The 16,271-nt window shown below is 45.2% G+C and overlaps 1 protein-coding gene across 5 annotated transcripts in view; it reads left to right on the top strand.

Annotated features, from left to right (window-relative positions):
- OGDH (oxoglutarate dehydrogenase) overlaps positions 1–16,271 on the top strand; it is a 91,976-nt gene that overhangs the window by 30,946 nt on the left and 44,759 nt on the right. For 2 of the 5 annotated variants that reach the window (XM_017524610.2, XM_017524609.2), the window contains exons 3-5: positions 4,110–4,301; positions 6,440–6,542; positions 15,070–15,114. In XM_017524610.2, coding sequence (XP_017380099.1) covers positions 4,110–4,301; positions 6,440–6,542; positions 15,070–15,114 — 340 coding nt within the window. Of the gene's footprint in view, positions 1–4,109; positions 4,302–6,224; positions 6,316–6,439; positions 6,543–15,069; positions 15,115–16,271 lie in introns of all 5 variants that reach the window. The other 3 variants (XM_017524611.2, XM_017524612.2, XM_017524613.2) reach the window with 3 other exon arrangements.

Raw genomic sequence — 16,271 nt, 5'->3', positions numbered from 1 at the left:
TTGACCAGGATGGTCTCGATCTCTTGACCTCGTGATCCACCCACCTCGGCCTCCCAAAGTGCTGGGATTACAGGCTTGAGCCACCGCGCCCGGCCAAGACAATATGTTTTAAGGGTTTAATAGAGTTTGGGTTGTGCTGCTCTCCAGTGCTTACTGGGTTTAAGGATCATACCCTATCCATGAACTTTATTGTGGCCCCAGGGACCTAAGTAAGTCTCCACAGCTAGACTTGGGGTGTGGGTCACATAGTATGAGGGTAGAGATTCTAGCACTGGAGCAAGTTGGGGTAAAGAAAATCTTTGATTAGGTTTTTGGTTTTTGGGGTTTTTTTTTTTTTTTTTTTTTTTTTTAGATAGGGTCTCACTCTGTCACCCAGCCTGGAATACAGTGGCTTGATTTCAGTTCACTGCAACCTCTGCCTCTGATTCAAGCGATTCTCATGCCCTAGCCTCCCAAGTAGCTGGGACTATTGGCCTGTGCCACCACTCCCAGCTAATTTTTGTATTTTTAGTAGAGATGGGATTTCACCTTGTTGGCTAGGCTGGTCTTGAACTCCAGACCTCAGGTGATCTGCCCACCTCAGCCTCCCAAAGTGCTGGGATTACAGGCATGAGCCACTGCACCCGGCCTGATCAGGTTTTATGTGACAGTGGCAGCTTGCTGTTAGTTCTTGCTGTGCAGGGGTGGGATACAGCTAGTTGGACTCCTGCCCACTTTCCTGCCATATTAGAGGGGCTTCTCCTTTTAGGTCAGGTCCTCATTATTGGAGGCCTGGGTAGAGGCCAAGGAATTCGTCATTGGTCATCTCTGCTTTCAGAATGAGGTTGGATGGCCAGTGCTTGTGGCCCCAGTCATCTCTGCTTCTAGAATGGAGGGAGCTCTCAGGCCTGAGGGAAAAGCTCTATGAAGTCAGAAGTACCTGAGAGTGTCCAGTGTGTTTGTGCACAGCCACCTTTTAGATCCCTGTGTCCTTGAAAGAACCAGTCATGGACTGAGTGGGGGGCAGCCTTTACTTTACCTAGGGAGTTGATGCTGAGGCATCCTCTGTTTTCTCTTGTAAGAGTAAGTCAGTTTTTTTCTCTGGTGGAAATACTGCCTTTCTCATGTTACAGGAAAACACTAAGTTTTCATGAGAACCAATTTAGTGGAAGATTGAGAGAATCTTTGGAGATGCCAAAATGTGGGTGTCTTTAGCAAACATTTTGATAGCATCTGCTGAAGAGGAAAGTTTAGGCCCGGCGTGGTGGCTTATGCCTATAATCCTAGCACTTTGGGAGGCTGAGATGGGCAAATCACTTGAGCTCAGGAGTTCAGGAAGAGCCTGGGAAACTTGTGAAACCTCATCTCCACCAAAAATATTTAATAAAAATTAGCATGTCTGGTGGTATGTGCCTGTGGTCCCAGCTACTCAGGAGGCTGAAGCAGGAGAACCACTTGAGCCCTCGAGGTGGAGGTTACAGTGAGCCGAGATCATGCCACTCTTCTCCAGCCTGGGCAATAGAGCCAGACCCTGTCTCAAAACAGAAAAAAGGAAGAAAAGGAAAGTTTGCAGTCTTCTTTTTTCACCTTCTTGATTGTTGGGTTACATTTGTATAAGATGCTTCTACAATAGGTTTTATGGAAGGTGCCCGAAGAGAACCCCAAATCTCTCTTCTACGTCAGTCAGTACACCAGAAATTAACCAGAAAGGCAAAAACAGTAAAACCTCAAATAGTTTGACTTGTAAAAACATTTTAAAATATAATTCACTTAACATAAATGTCATCATTTGGCTGAGTCCTGGTGACTCACAACTGGATTCCCAGCACTTTGGGAGACTGAGGCAAGAGGATTGTTTGAGACCAGCCTGGGCAACAAGACCCTGTTTCTTAAAAAAAAAAGTAAGTCATTTTTAAGTGTGCTATTCAGTTGAGTTCTGTTTTTAACAGATAGGATCTTGCTGTATTGCCCAGGCTGGCCTTGAATTCCTGGGCCTGAGTGATCTTCCTGCCTCAGCTTCCCAAGTGGCTGGGACTACAGGCATATGCCACTGCACCCAGCTACAATGGTTTTTAGTATATTCACAATACTGTGCAATCACATGGTGGTTTTCTTTAAATTATTTTTTCTGAATACTAAAAACAAAAAAATGCTTATTATAGAATGTTTTAAATATTCTATTAAAAAAAGAAAAAAAAGGAAAGGGAAAAAAATGTATTCCACAAAACAGTTTTCACTGAGAGACCAGACTCCTCTGCATTAGCAGATGGTCCAGGTCTGTGCGTTATCATAGTGTGTTTTCTAGCTTGTGTCTAGCAGCAGTACATAGCAGTGCTCTTGGTAGTGGGACCATCTGAGTGACATACATCCATGCCCTAGCCTGCATTATAAAAGAACCTGTCTGAAAAAACCAGAAGACCTTAAGGACCAACGTTGTGGTTTCTGTAGCCATCTCTACCCTCTGGTCTCCAGACCCAGACAGACCCATTTGGTATCCACCCATATCCCAGACAAGTAGCACATCTGGGTGGCATCTTGTTAGAAGGAGAATGCAAAAGTCTCATAAAGTTTTGCCTTTGCCTTTCCAAGTTTTTCAAGACAGCCTAATCAGAGTTTATTGATGGAAGAATTTTAGAAACTGGAGAATGTATTGCAGAAAAGAAAAACAGTGTTTTGTTTTTTTAAACTGGTGTTTTGCCGGCACAGTGGCTCACACCTTTAATCCCAGCACTTTGGGAGGCCAAGGTGAGTGGATCACTTGCAGTCAGGAGTTTGAGACCAGCCTGGCCAACTTGGTGAAACCCAATCTCTACTAAAAATACAAAAATTAACCAAACATGGTGGCATGCATCTGTAATCCCAGCTACTTAGGAACCTGAGGCAGGAGAATCACTTGAACCTGGTAGATGGAGGTTGCAGTAAGCCGAGATCATGCCACTGTACCCCAGTCTGGGCAACAGAGTGAGACTTCATCTCAAAAAAAATAAACAAATAAAAATAAATAAACTGGGTGTTTGTGCTTTTCTTTTTACAGTGAACTTTTGTGAAATCTTAAGTGTGTCTGATCTCTTAAATATTTAAAAATCTTGCATTTTTGTATGAGATGAATAAACTTAAAGTTCACAGTATCTCTGCAAACTGTAAATCAAATAATTCAGACATGAAGTAACCAAGAATAGTAGGAATATAAGTAAATTAATTTATAGTAGCACTAAGGAATTTCAAACTGATACTAACACCTGAGTTTTGTGAAGTACTTTCTCCCTGCTAAACTGTGTGCTAATGCCTTTACGCTATTTAGTCTTTACAGCATACCTATGAAGAACGTATATATTTCTGTTCTCATAGATGAGAAAACTACACAGAAAGGTAACTCGCTAAGAGCTTACATCTTGAATTTGAATTTCAATCCCCAATACAGAGATCAGATTTGAATTTTGATATCTGACCCCACACCTTGAGCTGTTAGCTCCTGAGTGCCCTCTGAAGTAACAATGAGATTATTTCTCTATGGGGTTAGTGCTGCCTCTTACAAAGGATCAAGTTCTGCTTTGTGTCCAGGGAAGTGAAAGGATGTGAGCAAGGTGACCCTGGGCTCTTCACAGGCTGTGCTGAGCCTCTGGGGTCTTGCGGGAGGTGTCTGATGCAGTGTGAGCATCTGGCATCCCACAGAAGAACCAGTAGGATTTGCAGACCTATAGACAGAAGGTCAAGAGCATCACCTTCCAGGTGCTGGAGCCTGGGGAGAAGGCTCAGACAGTAAACGTCTCCGCTGACCTACTTCCTGGGTCTGTCCCCGGGCCCAGTCTATTGGGAGCTGAGGAGAGCTGTTTGGCTTTGGGCCTTTGGGGTGTGTTTGTTGATGGAAGGCGGCCACAGGGCATTTGTGTTATAGGTGTGGGGGTCAGAAAGTGCATTCCGAAGACAAAAGGAGTGGAAAGCAGGGGGCCTGAACTCTGAGAGAAACCTACCATTTGGGAACAGAGACTGCACTGTCCAGAACAGGAGGAAGCTGGCTCAGCCAGCCTATGGTAGACTTGCCTTGCCTTCACAAAGAGTTCTCTGTGGCCACAGATGCATCCTGGACTTAGGGGAGCAGTGAGGTAACCCTGTACCTTCTTTGTCTTTAGTCATGGGACATTTTTTTTCGCAACACGAATGCCGGAGCCCCACCGGGCACTGCCTACCAGAGTCCCCTTCCCCTGAGCCGAGGCTCCCTGGCTGCTGTGGCCCATGCACAGTCCCTGGTGGAAGCACAGCCCAACGTGGACAAGCTCGTGGAGGACCACCTGGCGGTGCAGTCTCTCATCAGGGCGTATCAGGTAAGACGGGCGCTGACTGTCCACACAGGAAAGGGTGCAGTGTTCCTTAGGTTGTGCCTCATGGGCCCTCTGGCCTTTCTGAGTGTACGTTGTCATTTTACTTATACCTCCTCAAACGCAAGGTGCTTTGGGAGGCTAAAAAAGCAAATACACGGGAGAAGAGGAACCAGGCTAGCCCTATTTGAGCGAATCTGGCACCACTAATGCCTGCCCCATAAAGGGCTACTTACTTCTTTTCCTATGTTGGCAAGAAATATTTGTGGGCAGGGAAACCAAGTCATTACCTGGGCATCAAGGAGAAGTGCCCATCCGCCAGTGAGCAGTGGCTGGGAAGGATGGGTGGTTGATGCACCCTTCTCAGTTGCTAATAACTGAGTACTGTAAGAGGAGAAAACCTATAGAGTTTGGGGACACGGAGGCAGGGAGCGGCAGCTGAGGGTATAGCTGAGCCTACAGAGAGCAATGAGGGGCAGGAGAACTCTCCAAAAGCCTTGCAGTTGGTGGCCAGTCTCATTAGGCAAGTGTCAAGCAGGACAGGGCTTTTCCTCCGTATCCTTTCCCAGAGCACAATAACCAAAGTTTTTCTAGAATGTCCACCTGATGCATGGGGAGACCCCAGAGTTCAGACCTTAAGACTTCATCTGTGATAGTCTAAGGAGGACAGGTAGAGACAAGTGAGCCCGGTGCCTCCCTTCTGGAAGCTCCCATGGGCATCCAGTACCCTGCCACCTGTTCTTGTGTCACTGCTTTGGTGGCAACAAGGGGACTCATGTCCCTGGGCTATCTTTTCTCTCTCGTGCTTTGGTTTCTGGTGGCATGGGCCATTTCCTCTGCCAGCAGGGCAGCAGTGCAGGTGTTGTAATGGGGCAACATCAGGGGAGGCCTTGGATCCCTGGCACTTCATGCCATGGCCTGGCAAATAAAACTCTCTCCCTGGGGCAAGTGTATTCTGCCTTAGCAAGGAGGTGCACGGCGTTTTGTAAATGCCATAATCTTTTACCCTAAAGTGCTATCCATGTGGACATTTGCATGAGGAGGAGGCCTAGTGGTGTTTCTGTATCCCTGCCTGCACGTAGTTGGCCTCCGTAACAACTTCAGCTTGATCTTGCAGTGACTTACCAGCAGCTGCTCCCTTCTCAAATTGCTAGCAAGAAATTGTGAAAGACTCTTAAATTGGAAGGGATTTTCTTTCTCCTTTTGGTTTTTAAATAGTTCAGATCAGATGTTTTAAGCCTGTGTGGTAGCAGCATTTTTTTGTTCTGACTACTGTGTGCTGACCTACTCAGGAGCACCAGGACCAGAGCCCTCACTCCTCACGGTATATAATAATAAAGGCAGACCTTCTTAGTAATCTGACATCTTACCTGCACACCTCCCCAGTTAAGGCCAACACTTAAGCCTTCATTTTCCTCCTTAGGAAAATGTTTATTTAAAATGTATTTATTTATTCTAAATTGAGATGAGGTCTCACTGTGTTACCCAGTTTAGCCTCAAACTCCTAGGCTCAAGAGATCCTCCTGCCTCGGCCTCCTAAGTAGCTGGGAGTACAGGCATGTGCCACTGTACCTGGCACATTAGCAAAACGTTTGTGTTCTGAGCTGAGGCAGGCTTCACATTGGAGTAAGAATTGCCTAGCATATCTCATTTCTGTTTATCCGTGGAAACTGTAAAGATCCCAAGACACGTCCTTTCAGACTCCCAAGTTTATCATAACCTAAGTTAATCTCTTTTTTATAAAATTACATTTATGCACAGTAGTGCTTTTGAAATAAGTTATTCCAAGACTTTTAAAAACTAATTTTGTCATATGGGTTTATTGGTACGTGTTCCTCTTTGGGAAAGGTTTGCCTAACGTTGACTCTTTTAACCCTCCGCACAGCTCACTGGATCTGCTTAATGACTTACTTGTGTTATTGCTTCCAGGTCAGGGGTCACCACATTGCAAAACTTGATCCTCTCGGAATTAGTTGTGTAAATTTTGATGATGCTCCAGTAACTGTTTCTTCAAACGTGGGTGAGAATTAAGCTGTAAATGCTAATTTTAATGTAATTTTACTTTTTTTTTTTACCCCTTCCCTCTTTTTTTTCTCCTGTCCTTTTGTGTGTGTCCTTCCCTCTCATCGTTGGCCCACTCATAGATACGAGGGCACCATGTAGCACAGCTGGACCCCCTGGGGATTTTGGATGCTGATCTGGACTCCTCCGTGCCCGCTGACATTATCTCATCCACAGACAAACTTGGTGAGGGTCTGAGAGCAGTCAGCTGCGTTGCTTGAGCTCCTCTCGCTGTGCCACGACCTGTGGTAGCCAGGATGTCCAGGCAGGAGGGAAAGGCTCTTAAGTTTCCTTTCGTTCTGATCACTTGAAATTTATCGGTATTGCAGCCTTAGTGTGTTTTGGTCAAGTTATTTTTATCTTACATTTTCAGCCAGATTGTCTAAGTCTCAAAATTTGAAAATAAAATTTTGGACAGAAAGGTTTGTGGCACAGGGAAAAAGTTTGTCCACCTGGGGCAGGTGGATCAGAAGCACTTCAGAGTATAGCTCTTTTGGCTTCAGGTTTCCAAATCTCATTGCAGCACTGCCTTCAGTGAGGCATGTCCATGAGGCCTTGCTCAGGAACTGCTGACACAGCTGCCCTTTTCTGAAGCCTGGTGTGGCCTGCCCTTGACCGGAGGCCATGTCCCTTAGGGGACGAATTCCAGAGCAAGTTGTGCAGTTTGGGTCTCCTGATTTGTAATTGCTGGTGATCACACTGAGGAAACTTTGGAAGGCATTCCCACAGCGTCAGGAGGTCAGGGCCTTTGGGAGGTGCATGTATGGAGCACAATTGGGGTTTTGTCACTGATACCAAAAGGTAGTCCCACCTGCACCCCCTCCTCCTTCTGAAGTGAGGCAGGTGTTGTGGCTGGACTCTCACCTGTAGTTGCTTTGCAGAGTTAATCTGCTTCACGTCACTGTGCTGCTAACCTGTACTAAAGAAATGATGATGTGACTAATTTTTACATGGCCAGGGTGTTCACAATAGACACTGTGCATGCTGATGAAATTGATGATCACTTACCTGCCTAATACTGCTGTTGGGGTGGACATAGAATTAGCCTTGTCACAGGCACTTTTGAGGAATGGTGCAGACAGTCTTTATAGGCATTACTAAGTTATGTCGAGGGGATGAAGCATTAATCGAGTAAACATCAAACATCATCGACTTTGGAATTGGCATTGATGGTTTGTAATTGTTTTTTGTCTTGATTTCAAAAACACTCCTAGATAGTATAGGGTTTCCTTTACATTATACCAGCCCTTTAGCAGATTTAGGAAGGGAATTTAGAGAAATCCTCTTGAATTTTATTGATTAGGGCCAGTTTGGATTGTAGACTGGGCATTAATTGAACCCTGTTTTTTCATTCAATGATGACAACTTTGTGCTCCCAAGAAGTGACCTCTCTTTGCAGTGTCCCCGGGAGGTCTTAGAGCTTCCTCCCTACTGCTCACCCCTTAGTATAGAGATCCTCCCCGCTGTCACCCCCAGTCCCATCACAGCCTGTCTGCCCTGAGCCTCTCCAGCCCCCTGTGCTCACTACCCCCAGAGACTTCTAGACTTGTGGGGTCTCCTTCAGGTGCTCCGATTAGGCCAAACTCTTCAGCTGGTAGCCTTGCTACTCCCTGATAAAGAGTGCAGGGACCTGCAACTCGAAGCCACCTCTTTAGAGGAAAACCTCCCTCTGCATTTAGGCAGGGTAGGGGAGCTGTGGAATGCTCATTTTTTTTCTTTTTGTGTGTGAGATGGAATCTTGCTCTGTCACCCAGGCTGGAGTGCAGTGGTGAGATCTTGACTCACCGCAACCTTTACCTCCCAGATTCAAGCGATTCTCTTGCCTCAGCCTCCCAAGTAGCTGAGACTACAGGCGTGCACCACCATGCCTGGCTAATTTTTGTATTCTTAGTAGAGACAGGGTTTCACCGTGTCAGCCAGGCTGGTCTCGAACTCCTGACTTTGTGATCCCTCCCACCTTGGCCTCCCAAAGTGCAGGGATTACAGCCATGAACCACTGGGCCTGGCTGGAGTGCTTTTCTACAAGCAGCAAAACATTTGAACAGGAGAGGAGCAAGTGAAGTGACCAGCTCTCTCTCTCCTGTCAGAACCTGCATTGTCTCAGCTCCTCGTCCCCACTGTACACATTTGTATAACCAGGGAGCTCTAAAGCTCTCCTCTCCCTCTTCAGACTAGTATCAAGAGGAGCCATACCTAGGTGATCCCAACCCAGCGTAGTCTTTGAAGGGTGAGAAACCCTAAGCACTGTCAACATGCCCAGTAATTTCCCATCTCATTAATGACTAAGGCAGAGCCAGAATCTGAGAATCCTACCTCCATAGTTCCTCCCAGGCCATCACAAGGTTTCACTGTGCATTTCACTCGGTGAGGCTTGTGGTTCCAGATTCAGCAACATCATGGTGCGGGTAAGAGGACAGAAGGACTTTATAAACCAAGAAACTAAAACATACAGAAGTGGCCCTAAAGCTTCCTGAAGTCCTTTGAGGAAGGAAAACTTCTGGCCTTTCTAGCCAGGAGCCCTTTGGAACCACTGAGAGAGAGTCAGGGAGTAGGCTCCACTTTTCAGGAGGAAGGTGCATTTTAATCCTGTGGATTTGAAATAGTGTGACCTGGCCGGGCGTGGTGGCTCAAGCCTGTAATCCCAGCACTTTGGGAGACCGAGGCGGGTGGATCACGAGGTCAAGAGATCGAGACCATCCTGGTCAACATGGTGAAACCCCGTCTCTACTAAAAATACAAAACATTAGGTGGGCATGGTGGTGCATGCCTGTAATCCCAGCTACTCAGGAGGCTGAGGCAGGAGAATTGCCTGAACCCAGGGGGCGGAGGTTGCGGTGAGCTGAGATCGCACCATTGCACTCCAGCCTGGGTAACAAGAGTGAAACTCCGTCTCAAAAAAAAAAAGAAATAGTGTGACCTAAAAATCACAATAACGTCTTCAGCTGCAAATAAAATGGAAATGGTGTAAACTTGTTGAACGTTTGGATCTGTAGGAAAATTGGCCTTGAACTCTCACCGTTGATGTATGCAGGTCTTCAAGAAAACAGCAGGTCAAATGTGACCACTAGACAGTTTGTAGAACACTTCAAGATCCGTCATCTCATTCAAACTTCAGAGAGCCTGGACTCTGGAGCCACAGTCCCTGGATTGGAATCCCAGCTCGCTATTACTGGCTGTGTGACCTTGGGCTAGTTGCTTAACCTCTCTATCCTCAGTCACCTCATGTAAGGCAGGGGTGATGGTACCTACCTCCTCAGGTGGTTTCAAAATTGAATGAACCCCTTAAAGTAGTGCCTGGACCTTACTCTGCTCCGAGTGGGCTTATTAGCAATCTTCTGAGATGAGTAGCTGCCACTCTCTGGTAATAACTGAGAGGTCAAGCAAGAAGACCAGGAACACACAGGAGTTAATGGCGAAGACTGCCCTAAGGATCCAGCGTAGCATCTAGTGCAGGAATTTGCAAACTAAGAAGTGAGGACTCTGTATGGGGGGATGTTTGGGTCCATAAGAACTGTTTGCCAGCATAGGAATGAGGCAGTAGAAGGGACAGGCTGAGTGGCCATCCGGTGACCCGACCGACCAGTGTGTAGACTGGGGTCAGGGACGTGTTGTATGGTCATGTCCTGTGTCACATGACATTTTTCCCCAGAGCTAGGATTATTCCCATACCTCGGCTTAGCCGCCCTTCCCACCTCCCTGTGGATTTAGACACAGTTTCTCCCTCTCCTTGGGAAAACGGGCCCAGAGCAGTGATCATACCCATATTTGAACATAGCCCTTGGTGCTTCTGTCAGAACTTGTTCTGTCTCTTGTTGGAAAAGTTCCAGGTAGGGGGCAGGAATGGAGAGCAGGAGCCATTGGCAAAGCCATTCATTCTCAAAGAGCATTTGTGATGCCACTCTGAAAACACTCTGCCAGCTGATCACCTGGGTGGTCAGCCAGTTTGGTCTGCAGTGCAAGCAGGGGGTTTTGTCTGCTCTGAGTTTTTTTAATAAAGTGGAGTATATGCTGTAGTTTGCACTGAGTTGGCCTTTTATGACCGATTTTTAAAAGTTTGGGAAATTCTGGCTTAGGGCACCTATATCCTCACTTCTCGGAAATTCTCCTGGTCCCTGAAATAATAGGGAAAGATAATTAACAAGTAGACTCTTGCCAGTTAAGAGAAACTCTACAGACACAAAACTCAATAGCCCCTGAGTGTCAGGATTTACCATCAGATGTTATGGACACACTGTTGCCCTCAGTTTTATCTTTCAAGTGCAGCATGACAGAACTTGTTATGAATACAATAAAAATATGGTTGAGATGAAAGGGCTAGTGATTTTTTATTTTAATTAATTTTGGGGGGCGGAGAACAGAGTCTTTTTTTTTTTTTTTTTTTTTTTTAAGACAGGGTTTCACCATGTTGGTCAGGCTGATCTTGAACTCCCGACCTCAGGTGATCCGCCCGCCTTGGCCTCCAAAGTGCTTGAATTACAGGCGTGAGCCACCACGCCCAGCCTAGAGTCTTTTTTGAGACAGAGTTTTGTTCTTTTGTCCAGGCTGGAGTGAAGTGGCACAATCTTGGCTGACTGCAACCTCTGCCTCCTGGGTTCAAGCGATTCTCCTGCCTCAGCCTCCCAAGTAGCTGGGATTACAGGCACCTGCCACCATGCCCAGCTAGTTTTTTTGTATTTTTAGTAGAGACGAGGTTTCACCATGTTGGCCAGGCTGGTCTCAAACTCCCGACTTCAGGTGATACGCCCACCTCAGCCTCCCGAAGTGCTGGGATTACAGGCATGAATCACTGTGCCTGGCCGGAAATAACCGTTTAATTAGGGGCCAGGTTCCAGGTAAATCCCCAGATGCTCATCTTAATTTGTGCCAGGCTGTACTATAGACCCTATGTCTCCTGGGAAAGAGGGTTGAGAGTTCTAACATGAGATACTTAATTTTATTTATTTATTATTTGATTTTATTTTAAAAACAGAGACAGGGTCTTCTTATGTTGCCCAGGCTGGTCTCGGAGCCCTGGACTCAAGCAATCCTCCTGCCTTGGCCTTCCAGAGTGCTGGGATTACAGCAGTGAGTCACCGTGCCTGGATAAGATGTATTGAATACACATTTCTCTTCACTCACATTCTATAGGGAGGTTCTTTAACACTAAATCTGCAGACCTGTAGAGTGAGGCACCAACCTCCTGTTACAATATTCCTGAATGGGTCCAGTCAGGGTAGGAGGTAGTGGCAGCCCAACGTCTTCTAGTAAGAGGGCTCTTAGGGAGGCTTTTTCCACTGACTCTTGAAGAAGAGTCATAGGTTGGGGTGGCAAGGTAGATATGGCTGTATATTGCAAAACACTAAAACCAGGGTGTGGAAAGGTCTAGACAGTGAGTCCCAACAGTGAGGCCCGCTCATTTGCCTAATTAGAAACAATTAGAAACCCTTGCTTAACGGAAATTCTTGCCCTCAATTTTTTTGTTGCTGTTTTTTTTTTTTTTTTAATTATTATTTTTATTTTTTGAGACAGAGTCTTACTGTCATCCAGGCTGGAGTGCAGTGGTGCAATCTCAGCTCACTGTAACCTCCACCTCCCAGGTTCAAGTGATTCTCATGCCTCAGCCTCCCAAGTAGCTAGGATTGCAGGTGTGTACCACCACGCCTGGCTAATTTTTGTATTTTTAGTAGAGATGGGGGTTCGCTTGTTGGTCAGGCTGGTCTTGAACTCTTGGCTTCTAGTGATCCTCCCACCTCAGCCTCCCAAAGTGTTGGGATTACAGATAAGAGCCACTGCCCCAGCCCAATTTTATCTTTCAAGTGTAGCATTTGAGTTAGAGTCCCAATTAAAAATGCCATTGTCTGTATAAATTTTATAGTATAACTTTTCACAGTGACAAAAGTGATTGAGAGATGTACTTTACCGGGTTTTTTGGGAGTTTTGTTTTGTTTTGTTTTTGAGACAGAGTCTCATTCTGTTGCCCAGGCTGGAATGCAGTGGCACGATCTCAACTCATTGCAACCTCTGTCTCCCACATTTAAGCGATTCTACTGCCTCAACCTCCTGAGTAGCTGGGACTACAGGTGCATGCCACCATGCCAGGCTAATTTTTGTATTTTTAGTAGAGACAGGGTTTCACCATGTTGGCCAGGCTGGTCTCGAATTCCTGACCTCATGTAATCCACTTGCCTCAGCTTCATAAAGTGCTGGGATTACAGGCATGAGCCGCTGTGCCTGGCCTAATTAAATTAAATTTTATTTTATTTTATTTTTTTGAGATAAAGTCTCCCTCTCTTGCCTAGACTGGAGTGCAGTGGCATGATCTCAGCTCACTGCAACCTCTGTCTCCTGGGTTCAAGCGATCCTCCTGCTGCAGCCTCTCATGTAGCTGGGATTAGAAGTGTGTGCCACTACGTTCACCTAGTTTTTGTATTTTTAGTAGAGACGAGGTTTCACCATGTTCAGCATGGTCTCAAACTCTTGAGCTCAAGTAATCTGCCTGCGTTGGCCTCCCAAACTGCCGGAATTACAGGCATGAGCCACCATGCTCAGTGAGATGTATTTTAATATAAGATCTAAACATAATTAAAGGAGAATTAAAAACAAAACGTAAATAAATGGGAAGAAAGTGTGAAACTTCTCTCTCATTTACCATTGATGTTTGCAAATTGCTAATACCGTTTTCGGAAATGAACTTGAGTTAAATAGTTAAAAAGTTAATTTAGAAGTTCAAAAATGTGGCAGAATGTCAACTACTTAGCTCTTGCCTTTCTCTGACAACCTGCTGTCATTAACAGCACAGTGAGTTATGACAGCGTTCCCACACATTATCCTGACCTTCCAGAGCTCTCCAGTTTGTTCCTTTGATGGCTGAGAAAAATAAGCTAAAAATAGAGTTGATGTTTAATTAGCTTTTAGAATTTCGGAGTGATACAGAGCAGTTCATTTAGTAAACATTGATTGCTATGTGCAGCATGCTGTGCTACAGATAACTGAGGAGCCGGAGATAAGGTTTGCTAAGTGACTCGGGAGGGCGGGGCCAAGCCAAGTATAGACCCAGGGTAGTTTAAGCCAGGGGTAACATGGTCACCTTCAAGGAGAATGAAACCTGGCCAAGCAGACATCTGACATTTGAGAAGATACTTTGACTGGAGATACCTAGGAACTGGTAAACCAAGTCACCTAGCTCCCAGGGTCAACATTCCTGCCTCTGTGCTTCACTTGGAAGTACTGTGGCCAAATATCCATCCACTCTGTCTCTCCTCCTGCGCAGCACCTGCACTCTTCAAGAAGTAATCAATAATGCTTCAAAGCACTAGGGTGTTGGAAAATCTGTGTGCTTTCTGTAAAATGTGACAACCAGAATATCTTCTGTTCTCTTCACTCTCCTTTGGTTTATGTCTTTTGTTTGCCTTTTATTTAAAAAATACAAGAAGGTACAAGTAAAAGTAAGCACATTAATATACTCAGTACCGAGAATGTAAACATTCCATGTTGCCTTTAGATTTTTTAGAATGGGAATGAGTATTTAAGGCTCCTTTTGAGGCCCTCCCTTGTATGGATCCTTACCTGGAGTCTCCAGAGTGATTGACATACACCTCAGAGCTCCCCAGGAGCATTTGTGGTATCTGGGTTTGGTCTCATGTCTTGATTTTGAAGATTGAAGGAGCAAATTTAAGATTCTTCATCCTTGCCTTAAGGAAAATATCAACACTTAGATATTCTGTTGTCTTAAGGGCCACTTGGCTCTGAGTTCTTTAGTGGTTGTTTCCTGGGGGAAGGTGGCAGTTACCCTGTGTGGCTTGCCCAGGACTGGAGATCTGCAGCGCCTGCCACAGCCCCAGGAAAGAGGCCTGTGTTTCTTGGATTCTGAGTCTAACTTCAGAGAAAGTGCTCCTTTCTCTGCAGTCCCAGCACAGGAATCATCCTCAGTGACAATGCTCTGAGTGCTCAGCCATCAGCCTTTCTGTGTGCCGGTGTGTGCCTACCTTCCTGACCCTGTTCCCCAGGCCCACATGCACAGACAACAGGGGTCAGGAGTGTGTTTTGTGTATCCAGATAAACATCTTGATTTCGCCAGCGGCTCAGGAAGCTTTTATGTGTAGTAGAAATCTGATGCAAAGTTTTCAGGTAGAAGGAAGTGTCTAGCTGTGCAGATGTAGCTATGGCTCTTGGGTTGTTTTCAGCCAGCAAGCTCTTTCTCTTCTAGTTTGCCTTCTTGAGATGGGAGGTCAAGGACTCCTTCCATTCTTTAGAATTCTTCAAAATCTTACGGTGTAGTCTGCTGCCTGAATCTAGTTCTGAGAAATGACTACTCTAAAAATTAGGCTTTTTCATTTTCTTTTCCTCGATTTTCATCTCAAAGTAGTGTTGCTTGGGTCTGTGTGACTTCCCAGGAAAGTGCTGTTATCAGCCACTTCTTGAAGCTAGGGAGACGAGGAGCTCTCAAACGACGCTGCCTGATGGCTTTCCATTGTCAGGGTGCCAACCTCCCCTCCTTCTGATTCGCCTTATTCCAGCTGTTCTATGAATCATTTCCATGTTTAACGAAATTGATCCCCTGACTATGTAACCCACCCACTTCCCCCTTGATGTGTGTGTGTCCCTGTGATGGTGTCTGTGCTACCTGTTACTGCAGTAATGCTGTAGGGTTTTGGTGTTTGGGTCTTTTTTAAACTAACTCTCACCTGTCTTTTTCCTTCTGCGCTCACCCATGATACCCCACTCTGCCTCTCAGATCTTGCAGTTTTCAAGGAACGACTTCGAATGCTAACAGTAGGAGGTATGAAAATAATGAGCCTTTCACCTTTTCAGAGTTGAGGACTTCGTTTGAATAGGATGTGCAACTTTTCCTAGCATGCAATATGGGGAAAGTTGACATAAATTCTGTTGAGTGTTTTTAAGTTCGTTAATTGTTCTGAAATATGTTTTTCCCTTCATTTAGTTATTAACCAATAAGTAGAGCTACTTATATGGTATTGTTTTGTTTCTGTTCATTTTGTGTTTCGAAGAGCATTTTTCATCTTCACGTGTGCTTCATTGCTTCACTGTGAGCTTCCATCTTCAGCTTAGTTCACCTTTAGCTGCTGCCATAGCCAGCTGGGGACATGAAGCCACGTTCAGCTCTGCATGGTGGCTTGTCCTGTCCTCCACATTCTGTGCTAAGGCTTTGTTTGACTGGACTCTGGATTCTCCCAGATTCTGCTTCCTGGGCATTTTGGACAAGATTTCCAAAATGTTTTACGTTTGAAGGCCAACTGAAGTAGTAATAAAAACGTACTGGGAAGTCTTAGTGACGCTCGTTTGGGCAAAACACATTTGGGAATCCAGAGTTGAAATGCTGGGGGATCATCTGCCTGTTGTCATCCACATTGGCCGCCAGTCTCTTCTTTACACTCTGGCTTCTCAAGCACTTATCTTTTTTCTCCTTCTTACTCCTAATGTCTATGAGACTCTACTTTTTAATTACACTTTTTATTTTGAGATCACTGTAGATTCCTATGCACTTGTGTGAAATAACAGTTCTGTGCCCTTTGGCCTGCTTCCCCAATGGTAACATCTTGAAAAGCTATAGTACATCACACCACTACACTAAATTTATTAAAGTAAGACTTTAGACATCCATCACCACAAGGATTCCTCCTGTTGCTTTTTTCTGACCACATCAACTTTTCTCCCATTCCAGCTACCACTTGTATTCCCTGGCAACCACTATTCTGTTCTCCATTTTTGTAATTTTGTCATTTTAGGAAATGTTATACATGTGGAATCACGGTATGTAAACTTTTGAGACTGGCATTTTTCAATCAGCGTAATTTTTTTAGAGATTCATGCAGGTTGTTGGTGTGAATCAATAGTTTGTTCCTTTTTATTGCTGAGTACTATTCCATGGTATGTATGTACTACAGTTGTTTTTTTTTTTGTTTTTGTTTTTTTTTT

Source organism: Cebus imitator, unplaced genomic scaffold (assembly GCF_001604975.1).
Source record: "Cebus imitator isolate Cc_AM_T3 unplaced genomic scaffold, Cebus_imitator-1.0 Scaffold34, whole genome shotgun sequence".
NCBI classification, from domain to species: domain Eukaryota; kingdom Metazoa; phylum Chordata; class Mammalia; order Primates; family Cebidae; genus Cebus; species Cebus imitator.
Note: the sequence above shows the minus strand (reverse complement) of the source record. Positions and strands in the feature narration are given on the sequence as shown.